This window comes from Pan troglodytes, chromosome X (genome assembly GCF_028858775.2).
Source record: "Pan troglodytes isolate AG18354 chromosome X, NHGRI_mPanTro3-v2.0_pri, whole genome shotgun sequence".
NCBI classification, from domain to species: domain Eukaryota; kingdom Metazoa; phylum Chordata; class Mammalia; order Primates; family Hominidae; genus Pan; species Pan troglodytes.
Window position 1 is genome coordinate 89,776,968 of NC_072421.2, and position 15,487 is coordinate 89,792,454.

The 15,487-nt window shown below is 35.2% G+C and overlaps 1 protein-coding gene across 6 annotated transcripts in view; it reads left to right on the forward strand.

The window, feature by feature from the left end:
* The window catches only part of PCDH11X (protocadherin 11 X-linked), an 828,783-nt gene that overhangs the window by 401,604 nt on the left and 411,692 nt on the right, over positions 1 to 15,487 (forward strand). For all 6 annotated transcript variants that reach the window (XM_054676896.1, XM_054676897.1, XM_054676898.1 and 3 more), the window contains one exon: positions 12,290 to 12,370. In XM_054676896.1, the coding sequence (XP_054532871.1) occupies positions 12,290 to 12,370 (81 nt within the window). The remainder of the gene's footprint in view (positions 1 to 12,289; positions 12,371 to 15,487) is intronic.

The following is a 15,487-nucleotide window of genomic DNA, read 5'->3' on the forward strand; positions in this document are numbered from 1 at the left end:
TTTTTCAACTTTTAAGTTCTGGGGTACATGTGCAGGATGTGCAGGTTTCTTACATAGGTAAACATGTGCCATGGTGGTTTGCTGCACAGATCAACCCATCACCTAGGTATTAAGCCCAGCATGCGTTAGCTATTCTTCCTGATGCTCTCCCTCCTCCACCCCCATGACAGGCCCCAGTGTGTGTTGTTCCCCTCAATGTGTCCATGTGTTTTCATTGTTCAGCTTCCACTTATAAGTGAGAACATGTGGTGTGTGGTTTTCTGTTCCTGCATAAGTTTGCTGAGGATAACGGCTTGCAGCTCGATCCATGTCCTTGCAAAGAACGTGATCTTGTTCCTTTTTATGGCTGCATAGTGTTCCATGGTGTATATGTACCATATCACATTTTCTTTATCCAGTCTATCACTGATGGACATTCGGGTTGATTCCACAATAGTCTTTGCTATTGTGAACAGTGCTGCAATGAACATACATGTGCATGTATCTTTAACATAGGATGGTTTATATTCTTTTGGGTATATATCCACTAATGGGATTGCTGGAGCAAATGGTACTTCTGGTTCTAAATTTTTGAGGAATTGCCACACTGTCTTCCACAATAGTTAAACTAATTTGCACTCCTACCAACAGTGTAAAAGCATTCCTTTTTCTGTGCAACCTCGCCAGCATCTATTTTTTCTTGATTTTTTAATAAACACCATTGTAACTGGCGTGACATGGTATCTCATTGTGGTTTTGCTTTGCATTTCTCTAATGATAAGTGATATTGAGCTTTTTTGCCTATGTTTGTTGGTCACAAGAATGTCTTCTTATGAGAAGTGTCTTTTCATGTCCTTTGCCCAATTCTTAATGGGGTTGTTTGTTTTTGTCTTACATATTTGCTTAAGTTCCTTATAGACTCTGGATATTAGACCTTTGTCAGATAGATTGCAAAAATGTGCTCTCATTCTGTAGGTTGTTTGTTCACTCTGATGATAGTTTCTTTTGCTGTGCAGAAGCTCTCTAGTTTAATTAGATCCCATTTGTCAATTTTTGCTTTTTTTGCAATTGCTGTTGGCGTTTTCATCATGAAATCTTTGCCTGTGCTTATGCCCTGAATGGTATTGCCTAGATTTTCTTCTAGGGTTTTTTATAGTTTTGGGTTTTACATATAAGTCTTTAACCCATCTTGTGTTAATTTTTATGTTAGATGTAAGGAAGAGGGATCTAGTTCCAATTTTCTGCATATGGCCAGCCAGTTCTCCCAGCACCATTTATTAAATAGGGAATTCTTTCCCCATTGCTTGCTTTTGTCAGATTTGTCGAAGATCAGATGATTGTACGTGTGCAGTCTTATTTCTGAGTTCTCCATTCTGTTCCATTGGTTTATGTGTCTGTTTACTATGTGAAGTAAACGGTTTAAGAAATAGTAGCTTAAAACTTTTTCTACAAATTTTGGTTATTTCTGTAGTCCCTGCACCCCAGGCAGTGCTTTAATATAATCGTAATGCATATTCTGCAGGTTCTTACCTCAAAACAATTTCAACATTCTTATCTTTCTCATCAGTCCCAATATTCTTCCTATGCAGGTATATAATTGGAAAGTGTTTGGTTTCTTTTAAAACAAAATTTCAATGAGTCTACTAAATAAATAAACAATTATTTTTTCAGTACATTTGATGGGAAATAATAATATGGAATAATCACAAATTACTGATTAATGAAATTTCTCTCAGAAATATAGATCATTCACCTTTTCATTTCCCCCCATTTTAACTAGTCTTTAGAGATTACTTATTGTAAAATCTGACGTGAAATAAACTGAAGAACTTTTCACGCAGTTTTTCAAATTTAGAGAATCTAGTCTAAAGAGGACCTGATTGTTGTTGCTATTTCACTGACGATTTTGTTATTTTTGATTATAATGCAAATCTTTGATTATATATGCAAATCTTTCCCAATGCCCTAACACAAAAATAGCCAGTGTTAATTTTCTATGTTTGTATAAGTTAATGATAATTTTAAAATTCCATTTTCATACTTGCTTGTTATTCATTTTGTTTTGGTCAAGATAAATTTGCCCCAATTAAGCTAACATGGATTCTATTTTGTTGTTTTCATTGATACTGGAATATTGTCCTTTTCCCTAACTATGCTTCTAAATTCAATAGATAATTGCTCAAGGTTAAAGTGCAGTTATATTTCACATCATCTTTTTAACCTACATTTATTTCCAGTCATATTTCAGATAACTGACTTATTGCTTTTCCTAATTATATTTGTTTTATTTTCTACCTTTACTTATTTCAATTTGTTCTCTGTTCGTCCTTTTGTTCTTCATTCAAGTTCCCAGATAATTGAAGTAGATTGTAGACCAATTTAGGTCAAAATATTTTCTTGGCTTATCACCTGAGATTCCTAGAAGGATCTCTTGAGAAATTAGAAACGTCATTATTATGTAAGGGGTTTTAATATAGTCAAAATGCATATTCTGCAGGTTCTTACAAAAAGAAATTAAATTTACCAATGGCTTAGTCTAGCATACTTTTTAATTATAGAATACATCTTAACTCCATTCATTATTGGGTTATTGACATCAACCTAGGAATTGCAGTTATTTAGGTTTGGCAAGCAATGCTAATGAATGTTTTAAAAATAATGAATTAGTGAAGTTCTTTTTGCGTTGAAAACTGAAAACTAATTTTAATTAAGAGCTTAGTGTATCTCCATAGAATACTTTTAATTCTTTACTCTTGAGTTTACACTGACAAAGCCAAGTTCTCATGATAACATTTAGTGCCTCTATTTGGCCATGTTTATGTTGCCAAATAATTAAGCACAAATAGCATCTTCGAAGAACTCAGAAGACATACAGGACAGCAACCTCCCAGAACAGATTTCTCAGGGACAAGAAATCTAGTGAGAGTTTGTTTCTACCTAGAATCTTGATCGAAGTGAATACATAAATTTTCTAAAATGTTAACATTTCTTCATCAAATAACTCAAGGTTAGGAAGAAGTGCCTTTTTATGGCTTATGATATGGATCTTGATATGAGTCATAATTTTTTTAATGAAGGAGAACCATTCTGTCTCCTTGCCCCACACTTGAGCTTAATGTTCTAATATTAGGAAACAAAAAGGTTGGTAATTCTTTACTTTGTGAATTATAATTGACTTTTTAAAAAGAAAGTTAACTCATAATTGTAATAGCCGCTAACTCTCTGACAAACCTTTTGCACATAACTGGAAAGCATAAAAGACAAAAACTCTAAGTTCATGATTTCATTCTCTTTTTATTTTTTTATGTTTAAATTTATTTGTTTGTTTGTTTGTTTATTTTTGAGATGGAGTCTCGCTCTGTCCCCAGGCTGCAGTGCAGTGGTGTGATCTCGGCTCACTGCAACCTCCGCCTCCTGGGTTCAAGCGATTCTCCTGCCTCAGCCTCCCGAGTAGCTGGGACTACAGGCGTGCGCCAATACGCCCAGCTAATTTTTTTTTTTATATTTTTAGTAGAGATGGGGTTTTACCATGTTGGCTAGGATGGTCTTGATCTCTCGACCTCATGATCCGCCCACCTCAGCCTCCTAAAGTGCTGGGATTACAGGCGTGAGCCACTGCACCCAGCCTCCATTCTCTTTTTAAACAATTAGTGCCATTATTCAGATATTGGAATGGTGGCAAGCTAGAGTAGACCCGGGTTATACAACTTTTGTGGTGGTTGTTGTTGTTTTGTTTTGAGAGGGAGTTTCTCTGTGTTGCCCAGGCTGGAGTGCAGTGGTGTGGTTTTGGCTCACTGCAACCTCTGTCTCCCAGATTCAAGCAATTCTTCTGCCTCAGCCTCCCGAGTAACTGGGATTACAGGCATGTGCCACCACGGCCAACTAATTTTTGTATTTTTAGTAAAGACGAGGTTTCACCATGTTGGCCAGGCTGGTCTCGAACCCCTGATCTCAAGTGATCCACCTGCCTCGGCCTCCCAAAGTGCTGGGATTATAGGTGTGAGCCACCATGCCTGGCCCCCAGGTTATACAATTATAATTCATTTATAGTTATGGGCAGACTTGTTTAACATTTAGGAATTATCAATCCAGTCTTCTGTATGTAATTGAAGGGGATTTTTTTTTAATTTGACATAGTTATTAAAAAGACTTCCTGCAAGCAAAATTACATATTGAAGGTAGTGAAAAAGACATTATTTTATGTGTTTGTGTTCTAGTGAATCTGAAAGATTAATCCATTTTAACCCTAGGGTGGGGTGTAGTAGTGGTGAATCATCTCAGTATTATTGATACACATCAGATTATTTTCATGATGGCATCCACTTTACATGCAGTAAAGTATGTATAACTTTTGTTTTTTGGTGGGGACAAGAATGATGCCAATAACCTAAACTATCTTTACTATATCGTGCTTTTCTTTGTAGGGGCTAGTTAAATCTTTAGGAGTTTAACTTCACCTATAGTATATTTATCTCCATTAATAACAAGAACATTATAATTTTTTACTAATTACGACAAAATTTAGTATTTTGAGCATAAATTTGGCCAAACTATTCCTCTATATTTTTTTCCAATTTCAAAATAATACTTTTATATTTTAAATAATATATTGCTTTAACATAATAAATTACTGTATATTTTCCCATTAAAGAGATTTATGCATGAAATATTTCCAAGTGAAAGATACACTTTTAAGTGTGTGATAAACCCATGAATTATTTCTACTCTCACACCTCTTAAAAAATTTTAAAATAAATGTTTATCTAAAAATCACTCTACAGTAAGCTGCTGAATAATCAATCGATTTCAGCCTTTTGAGCTTTTCAAATTCTTACTGGAAAAAACTATTTTGATGGAATGGTTTTCCCTTCCCTTAATCCTGCTCTGACAATTTACAAAATATTGGAAAATGCACAACTGCTATATCTGAATCATACGTTTAGAAAAAATTTTAATGCATTCATAGCCACCTTTAAAAAATTGGACAACATTCAAGAGACTCGCCCAGGTACTACTTACATAGTATATTTTTAGGAACTTATGGTAACAGCAGTGACAGTAAGTACTTTGAAAATAAGGACTAAATGAAGCTTATAGTATTGTGTTTTGTCTTTATTTGGGTCTAGTTCTTAAGAAAATAATTGGGGATCATTAGTTTGAAATATCTGTGCCTACACTGAGGAGTAATCTTGAGCGATTCTCAGAGAGGTGAAAATAAGAAATAATCCAATGAATAAGCAAACGTAAATTATTCTTTTAGGGATTTAAACATAATTTACTGATATTTTCTGATAAGTTTTGATATTTAAAATATGAAAGTTCAAATTACCTAATGTTAAATAAGCTGATGGATTGAACTTGTCTACTCATAATTCATAACTCTTCCACTGAATATTTGAAGCCCATAAATCCAATACAACTTCATTTTTATGGCACCTATCTTAATTAGCTTTCAGTCGGGATATTGAAATATGAAAATATACACAGAATTATAGTTCTGTGCTGTTTTTGTTCTTTCACATGCTAATAAGAGTATGCATTTTTAAAGTTTAGTAAACTTGAATTATAAAAAGTGGGAAAATGTCTTCTCCTTGAAATAAAATTGATAAGCTAAGACTATATATATATATCACCTGAGAAATAAATATTATGCTTTTTTTTTTTTCCAGTAATGTCTGGAACAGCTAGAATCTCTCCCAGGTGCCCTAGGGCAGGCCATCTCATAGAGATATATGATCACTGGGTCTTGCTATCTAGATCTGGAGGCTTGTCAGGATCAGAGTTCTGCACAGAAACATTAAGAGATTTTGCACTGTGAATATTTCAACATGTCCAGATAATCTGTGTGAAAAGCATTGTTCTTTTGTGCTTCTCTGGATGACCTCTTTGCACAGTGATAGCTTTATCCTTTTTTCACATCATTATGTTTGCTGGGGGGAAATCATGCTGTGCTATGTCATAATAATATGTAATCTTCTTGCTCAGTTTAGCTGAGATTTAAGGAGACTCTGTTCATAGAAGCTCTTCTTTAAAACCTGATGTATAATTTTGCAGAATCACCCTAGCAGAAGAGCAAGAGGCTTTATAAGAGCGATACAACCATTAAAACTCTTAAACGAAGATTAGTTTCAAGTTTTACAATCCGGTACCAAACCATCTGGCAAATCTCATGTCGGGTTTTGTTAAAGCTCTGAGCTTTCTAAGTGTTAATTCATCCCCCTTCTATAACATTCCCCCTTCCCTAAACACACATAGGAACACACACTTGACTTGATGATTAAGATAAAATATCTAATTAAATGCTCCAAGCTTGTTGATTTTTCCACCTGGTGATTTGTTGCTCTTGACAACAATTTCTAGATAGCTGTTTGCTTTTGGCAAAACCCTTGGAATCCTTATGGATAAATGAATATATTTCTCCCAAATTATTCATCTCGTTTTTTCCACATTTCTCTTGGGTCTAACTACATCCAGAAGGAGGATCCTCATTACCTTCTGCTGACAAACCACTTCAGAGGGACTCAGATTAGTCTGAAAAATATTGGACATGCCTATGAAATAACCCAACACTATTTTTCTCAAGATCTCATCATTGTAGCTTTGATGATGGCAGTTATCCTAGAAAAAAAAATGAAGTCTTAAAATAAATTTTAGTTTATATTAACCCGGGGTTAAGTCATTTCTAAACATTCCATCCATAGCTATCAAATTGTTCTTTGCATTTAGAAATCCATGTCTCCTGACACCAATTTGCATACAAAACTCAAGACAAAACAAAAGACACACAAAGAATAAAGGAGAATTAATCATAGGACGTAAAGTATTCCAGATTCACAATGTCTTGTCTGTGCCATGCTGTTGATAAACATAGCTTTACATGTCCCTTTAATTCTGCTAAATGTGTGCCAGTTTCCCCATGGAGAGGAAACATTATTAAATTATGTATTTTCTAGTCTTGCCGCAACTCTAAAAAACACAATGAAAATTCAGTTTGTGAGTTTATATGGGAACACTTTACTCTGTGTAACTTATAAGAAAGCTTATAGTTCTTATATTTCTTCAAGCATGTAATCTACAGAGTCCTTCTAGGAAAGAGAATATCTCAATACTTGAAAATTTTGACCAAACACTAAATATCAAATTCCAAGTCTAAACGTATTTAATCCAACCTTTCTCCTTGTCTCCACCTAAAAAAATTTCATTGATTTTTAAGCAAATATAGATTCATTTTAAACATTTAAGTAGCCAATTTATTTTATACTTTGAATTGTCAGTTTGACTTAAAATCTATATTTATCCTTACTATAAGCATTAATAAATATGATTCATACCAGTCCTCAAAATTTAAGCTTTTGAGAAATCTCCAGTTTTAAAAAACAACTTTTGAATTTGAAGTTTCAACTAAATTCACACAAAAACTTGTATTTACCTGAGTAAGAAGAATTTATCTCTAATCAAAAGAGGCTTCTTCCAACTAGAGATTATGTAACAATTGGGATAAGTAAAGAATAATTAATGTCTGCCTTACCCGTTCCCAGCACCCTCACTCATCACATTACTGTAACAGTGGTAAATTTTCGTTTTTCAGATATATGAAAAAAAAAATTAAAAAACCTCTAAGTAACTGGAATTTATTGTTTCAACAAATTTCAGGTGCTTCATAGTACCTTACTGATGAGAACTGAGGGTCATTTCTGAATGGGAATAGAAGATTGTGAGGCCAGCATACTCCATCCCTGGCAGGGCTGCTCGGGGCCTTTCTCTTGTATTAAAGTGATAGCTTCACTTAGAAAAGAGACAAGGGGAGATAGAGGTGGAGAGAGAATGAGAGAGGGGTGGAGAGAGATTGAGAGAGAGAGAAAGAATGAATCACATGGTGAATGGCTTCTGCCTCATGTTGTTAGAGAAGATAAAACCATAATAGTGCAAACCAAGAGGATAATTACAAAATGCCAAGCATTTTATTATAGTAACTCAGTATCATAGAAGTATGTTATGAGGCTCATGTTATTATACTCATTTCACAGATGATGAAGCTGAGAATCATCTTAAATAACTTGACAAAATTCATAAAACTAGTAGACTGTAGAGCCAGATGTAGATTCCAAAGGCTCTATCCTTTCCACTGTTGCACCATATTGTTGAGTAGACTTTAGTCTCTTTTAAATATATATCTTTTCTTCCTTAAATATTGCATATAGAATACATCTTAACACCTCTAACAAATATAAGGCAGAAAGGCATGTCAGGAGAAAAGAAATATTAAAGAGAGTAGTAATTAACTGAGAGTTTCTCCTATTTCAGGAAACCTCTGGATTATATTCACTGCAATTAGAAAATATGTCCTGTAACATTATAAAAATTAAAAGTTGATATTGTTTCAAGGCTTTTAATGAAAATCATTCATCTATATATGTCCTGGGAAAAATAAACATCAAGTTACATTTTATATTTGTAAACTTTGCCATAGTTTTGATGAATGTTATTTCCACAGTAAGGGTCATGCTTTCTTTTAAGGAAATAAGAATGAAAAAAAGTTTTTATAAATGTAATCACTAGAAGCATCCCCCACATACTTACATGTCTTTAGGCATATATCATCATGCTAGATGTTGCATAGGACTCTCCAAAAAATATCTCATATGCATGTTTGAGGAGACCTTTTTGGCCCTAATCTGTCAATATTTCAACCATATGGCAATAAGATAACAATAATGTATCAGTTATACCCACTTGTAGTCTTTGGTAGCTAAAATAAAGTGATAACTATGACAATTTATAATGTCACTATTTGCAAATCCTGAGACTTCCATGATGGGTTTGATTACCCAGAAAATGATAGCATACTTACATTTCTAGTGGAAAACCTACTGCATTTGAGAAAGAAATATAATTGCTGAATGCACCAGTGCATCTCTGGATTCTTTTTTTGCTAGATTTTGAAACAATAGTGGTGAAACTGTATTCAGAAATAGCATGATCTTATTGTTAGAATGATTTTCTTACCATTAGGTTTGAGTTGCAATACAATGTCTAATTGAGAGAAGAAATGATGCATTCCACATTTCTCCTGAAAACAATCACAAAACCAGGAGCCGGGTGAGATGGCTCACACCTGTAATCCCAGCACTTTCAGAGGCCGTGGCAAACAGATCACTTGAGCTCAGGAGTTTGAGATCAGCCTGGGTAATATGATGAAACACTGTCTCTACAAAAAAAAAAAAGAAAAAAAATACAAAAATTAGCCGGGCATGGTGACATGTGCCTGTAGTCTCAGCTACTCAGGAGGCTGAGGTGGAAAGATCACTTGATTCTGGGAGGTTGAGGCTGCAGTGAGCCAAGATTACCACACTGCATTTCAGCCTAGGTGACAGAGTGAGATCCTGTCTCAAAAAAAAAAAAAAAATCACAAAACCACAAAACCAGTCTGGGTTTACCTCTCTCAGTAGCTTTGCAATTAGTCAAGTTAAGGAAAGCAGTTAATGAATGAAGTTACTAAAGCTCAGATACTGTGCAACACTCTCAGGAAAACATTTGAGAACAGCAAGAAGAACCAGCCAGATTTAGAAAGTTCAATCAAATTATCTTTCTTCATAAGCCTATTTTTGCAAAGCAGATATATTTTGGGAAGTGAATTTTATTCTTTTAAGTTACCTGCATCTTATCATTTTCATGAAAGACTTTATATATTTTCATGAAAGCTTCCTTTGGAAGCTGAAAATATATTTTCCATTTATTGCAAAAACTTTATTATTGTGCATATTTTGAGAAATAATTCTCACTTCTGTGAATTGGAATTTGCCTTAAAATTTTCTTACTTTTTGACAAAAAAAATTGGAATTAATAGAATTTTGAGCATTTACTCTTCATCAATGCTTCTTATGATCTAGCCTCTTCCTACCTCCTCCATAAATAAAATAATTCAAGAAAATTACAGATAATGTTTAATCTATAGAATTTCTAGATTCTAAAAGGTGGGAAATAATATAAACCTACCCCTTTTCTCTCACATATGTCTATTTATTTACACAGCATCACTAGTGAAACAACATTTTTGTGCTTGAAGGCGTTAATGCAATTTTAAACAAAGTCAACTTCCCTTCCAATGTCTAAATGATTAGCAAGTAATCTCTAACTCAGGAATAATAATAAGATCCAATATCTATCCTTCCTTCTCTTAGAAGTATTATTTTTTATTATTAGCAATAATGCCAGTGACATTTCTCAAGACTCTTTAAGATCATTGCTAAAACACACTTCTTACTTTTTGGCACTGAGCACTATCTTAATATGAACTGAATTAAAATGTGGCTTAAATCTACAAAGACTGTGATTCTTATAAAGCATTTTACTCTTTTCTTGAAAGTTTGACATCTAATTCCATAAAAGGAAAGATCGTTTGGTTTAGTATGTGGTACATGTAAGGAAAGAGAAATACAGATCTGCATTTTATTTCTCAGGTGTCACTGATGAACCATAGTTCATTTTCTTAAAACAGTCAAGCATAAATGTAGCTAAGCACTAAGTTTTCCTGCAAGTGTCATTTCTCTCACTTGCATTACAGTTAGGTCTCAGCAGTTCTGTATATTGGGGTTATTCTATTAGATGATTTCCTGGTTCTTAGTCTTATAACTATGTAATTTTGGAGAGGGTGGGGAGTGATAGAATATTGGCAGGGGTGGGGGGATTATTTTAAGTTCTTATTTTTGTACAAAACAAAATAATTTTTTCTAATGTTTGAATACTGAAGCATGTTATACAGTGGACATGTTTAGTTGCCAAATTTAAATGTGCAAGATACATCCACATAGACTTATACTTTTAACCAAGTAAAATAGCATCCCTACTTAATTAAATGGACATATGAATACAGCATTATGTATTTGACAGAGGGCAGCCCAGCAGACGTTGAACTGCTCACAGTTGACAGAGAATGTTTAAATTAGATGCTTAAAATGTGCATGTGAAATGCAACCTAAATAAACTTGGTTTTTTTAAAAAAGTTAAACGTACCTTTTGGCCATTTGCATGTCTTCTTTTATGAAATGTCTGTTCATATCTTTTGCCCATTTTTAAATTAATTTTTTTTCTATTGAGTTGTTTGAGTTCCTTATATATTCTGGTTATTTATCCCCAAAGCAGTCAACATCACTAATCTTCAGGGAAATGCAAATAAGAACTACAATGAAATAGCATCTCATTCCAGGTAAAAGGGCTATTACAAAAAGACAAAAAATAACAGACAATGGAGAGGATGTGGAGAAAGGGGAATGCTAGCACCTTGGTGATGGGAATGTAAATTAATACATCCACTATGGAAAACAGTAAGGATGTTCCTGGAAAAACTGAAAGTAGATCTATCATATGATCCAGCAATCCTACTGCTGGTTATATATCCAAAAAAAAGAAAGAAAAGAAAATGGATATATCAAAAAGATACTTGCACTTCTATGTTTATTGCAGCACTAATCACAATAGCCAAGATACAGGATAATTCTTCAATCACTTCCAACTTGGTATTGCTTCCTTACATAAGTAAGAACTGAACATCTTTGGTAAAATCTGTTAATTCCTGAAAAGACAAGGATCATTTGCACTGAGGATCTGCGTCCTCAATGCACTTAGCACTTATCACATCTATTAAATCTTTTGGCATTTATTACATCTATTAAATATCTTTGTATGGCAAATAGCAAATTCGTGTTGTGGTGGCACACACAAGGTTGATTTTAATTTGCAACAAGAGCATATTCACATATATAGCCCTTGAAGCCATTAGGTTGCAAAAGCATCGGACAGAAATTTTCTACAGCTTAAATGTCAGGCATTTAAATATTTTATTTTTTATCTTTATTTTATTTTATTGAGACAAGGTCTTGCTCTGCTGCCCAGGTTAAAGTGCAGTGGCACAATCATAGCTCACTGCAGCCTCCAAAATGCTGGGCTCAAGTGATCCTCCCACCTTGGCCTCCCAAAGCACTGGGGTTACAGGCATCATTTAAATAGTCCTCCACAATTTCATTCATATGTTTAATAGAACACATAAATGTAACACTCCATGTAAACTCCATGAGAAAATAAATTTCTTTTCTTTTTTTTCTCTTTTTTAATTCTAGTACCTAGAGCTATGTGTGGCATATTGTTAACCCTCAATAACCATTTGTTACATAAATAAACTATGATGTCTAAAAAGAGATAATCTACCCAGGCACTATTTTAGCTACCTATAGGCAATGTTTATATGAAATGTACTGTGTATTTTACTTTTAACAAACAGCTTAAAATACTTCTATTTTCTTCCCTTCTAAAGCCAATGAAGGAGGTTGTGCGATCTTGCACCCCCATGAAAGAGTCTACAACTATGGAGATCTGGATTCATCCCCAACCACAGGTATGGCAAAAGCCCTATGATTTTTCCTCCCTCTTCCTTTTAAATGATTTTTACAAATGTATAAGGAATACTCTTAAATAGTGTACATAATGTGTATTCCCTTACATTTCTTCAGGTGATTTTGTGCTGGACTCAAAATTTACTGTTGAAAATATGACAGTAAATATATATCTTTTTAGTGTGATTTGATAATAACAGTGAAATTAACTTGTTGGATCAGGTAAAAGTGTTCCTCTAAAAGCATCTTCTAAATGTTTATTCTGCTGATGTTTAAGTGTACTTTTGTAATCATGGATTGAAAAAAGTAAAACTGCTGTTTTATAATATGACTTAAATTTAAGTTTTAGCATAATATAGCATAATTTGCTTTTTATGTTAATTAGGCCAACTTTAGTAAAACTTCACTGAAACAAATCTGGGGGATAATGTTAGCAGCAGTAAATATGGTAGGTCTGCAGCAAACTCTTCCCTTGGAGGGAAGAATTCAACTGAGGAACATAAGGTTGAGTGAGAGACCAATGCAAGTTTTAGAGCAGGAGTGACAGTTTATTAAAAAGTTTCAGAGCAGGAATGACAGGAAGCAAAGTGCACTTGGTAGAGGGCCAAGTGGGCAATTTGAGAAATCCAAGTACCGTGTTTGACCCTTGACTTGAGGTTTTTATACATTGGCATGATTCCAAGGTTTGTGTGTCTTCTTCCTTGATTTTTTGTTGGGATGGGCTCTCCACCTGCACAGTGGCCTGCTAGCACTTGAGAGGGGCCACATGTGCAGTGTGTTTACTGAAGTTGTGTGCATGCTCATTTGAGGCATTTTTCCCTTACCAGTTGAGTGTTCCTAGAGGAAGGTCATATACCAGTTAAATTCTACCATTTTGCCTCTTAGTGTACATGTTTGAGCTCACCCACCCAACTCCTGAGATCTTATTGGGAAGCTGCTGATCACCAGCTTCAGGTGTTTTCTGTCTTTTGGGAGTCTCCCTTTCCTTGCCTCTGCTGCAACTGATTATTATTTTAGAGAGACAGTTTAATGACAGCCTGACCATCACCTGATGGTCACCTGACATTCCTGGGGGAGAAGCATCTTCTGCCCTGCTCATGTCTGTATAGCTACCTACTCTAACAAAACCCGTCTGAATTTGTTTTTAAAAATCAAGTTATAAGGTGTATTTGTAAAGCAACCACTTTTACTTATTTTGGTCAGGACAGCTCAAAAATGTGACCAAAAATTCAATTCTAATTTGTTTTCCTAGTATAGATTTTAAGAGGACTTAAAAAAATGGGGTTGGCTGGGTGCGGTGGCTCATGCCTGTAATCCCAGCAGTTTGGAAGGCTGAGGAGGGTGGATCATGAGGTCAAGAGATCGAGACCATCCTGGCTAACACAGTGAAACCCCGCCTCTACAAAAAATACAAAAAAAATTAGCCAGGCATGGTGGCATGCACCTGTAGTCCCAGCTACCCAGGAGGCTGAGGCAGGAGAATGGCATGAACCCAGGAGGCAGAGCTTGCAGTGAGCTGAGATCGCACCACTGCACTCCAGCCTGGGCAACAAAGCAAGACTCTGTCTCAAAAAAAAAGAAGGGGGGTTAGAAGGCCAATGTCCAGACATTAATATGTTATTTGGTATTCTATAACTGGTTATTATACTGTTGTTAATAAAGTCCTAAATCTGACTCCTCTGATATCAAATTAATATCCATAAATTGCCTTCTACCTAGTTATTTTCAAATGTCTTTTATTTGTTATAGGATAAATAAATTCAAATAATGTAAATACATAAATATGAATCTAGACTATTAGATAAATAACCCAAATGGAATGGAAGGAGGACCATGTTAATTATTTAATGTATATGTGCATCTGAAATTCATGGAAGCCATGCATTCTGCAATTATAACATCCTACAGTATTTCACAGAGTTAATTTATGCTGTTTGCAAAGAGTTTCAGAATTGATTCATGCACTGTGAGAAGATATGATTAATATTATAAAGGTAAATCCCAACCCAGGATTCTGTCCAGATTGTCACAAGTTTTAAGTTATTCCAGCCTGAATTAGTGAAGTTTTGCCACGTTTGAAACTATCGTAACCTCCCAATGGGTTCTCCTTTCCTGCTGCCTAGACAGAGCCAATTTATCAAGACAGGAGAATTACAATAGACAAAGAGTTTAATTCACACAGAGCCAACTGTACAGGAGACTAGTTTTGTTATTACTCAAAAACTCAGGAGAGGATGGAAGTTTTTAAGGATAATTTGGTGGGTAGGTGGTCAGAAAGTGGAGAGTGCTGATTGATTGGGTCAGAGATGAAATCATAGGGAGTGCTGAAGCTGTCTTCTTTTGCTGAGTCACTTCCTAAGTGGGGGTCACAAGATCAGATAAGCCAGTTTACCAATCTGGGTGGTACCAGTTGATCCATCAAGTGCAGGGTCTGGAAAATACCTCAAGCACTGATCTTAGGTTTTACAATTGAGATGTTATCACCTGCAGCCCCAACACCACATGTAAGCCACCAAGGCTTGGGGCTTGCACCCTCTGAAGCAATGACCTGTGCTATATTTGGGGTCCTTTTAGCCATGACTGGAACTGAAGCACCTGTGACACAGGTCACCATGTCCTGAGGCTGCACAGAGTAAGAAGGCCCTGGCCCAGCCCATAAAATCATTTTTCCCTCCTAGGTCTTGGTTCTGTGATGGCAGGGGCTGCCAGGAAGGTCTCTAACATGTCCTGGAGACATTTTTCCCATTGTCTTGGTGATTAACATTTGGCTCCTCATTACTTATGCAAATTTCTGCAGCAGGCTTGAATTTCTCCCAGAAAATGAATTTTTCTTTTCTATCATATCGTCAGGCTTAAATTTTCCAAAATTTTATGCTCTGCTTCCTTTTGAACTCTTTGCCACTTAGAAATTTCTTCTGCCAGACACCATAAATCATCTCTCTGAAGTTCAAAGTTCCATAGATCTCTAGGGCAGGGGCAAAATGCCACCATCCTTTTTGCTAAAACATAGCAAGAGTGACCTTTACTCCAGTTTCCAACAAGTTCCTCATCTCCATCTGAGACCACCTCAGCCTGTACTTCATTGTCCATGTCACTATCAGCAATTTGTTCAAAGCCAT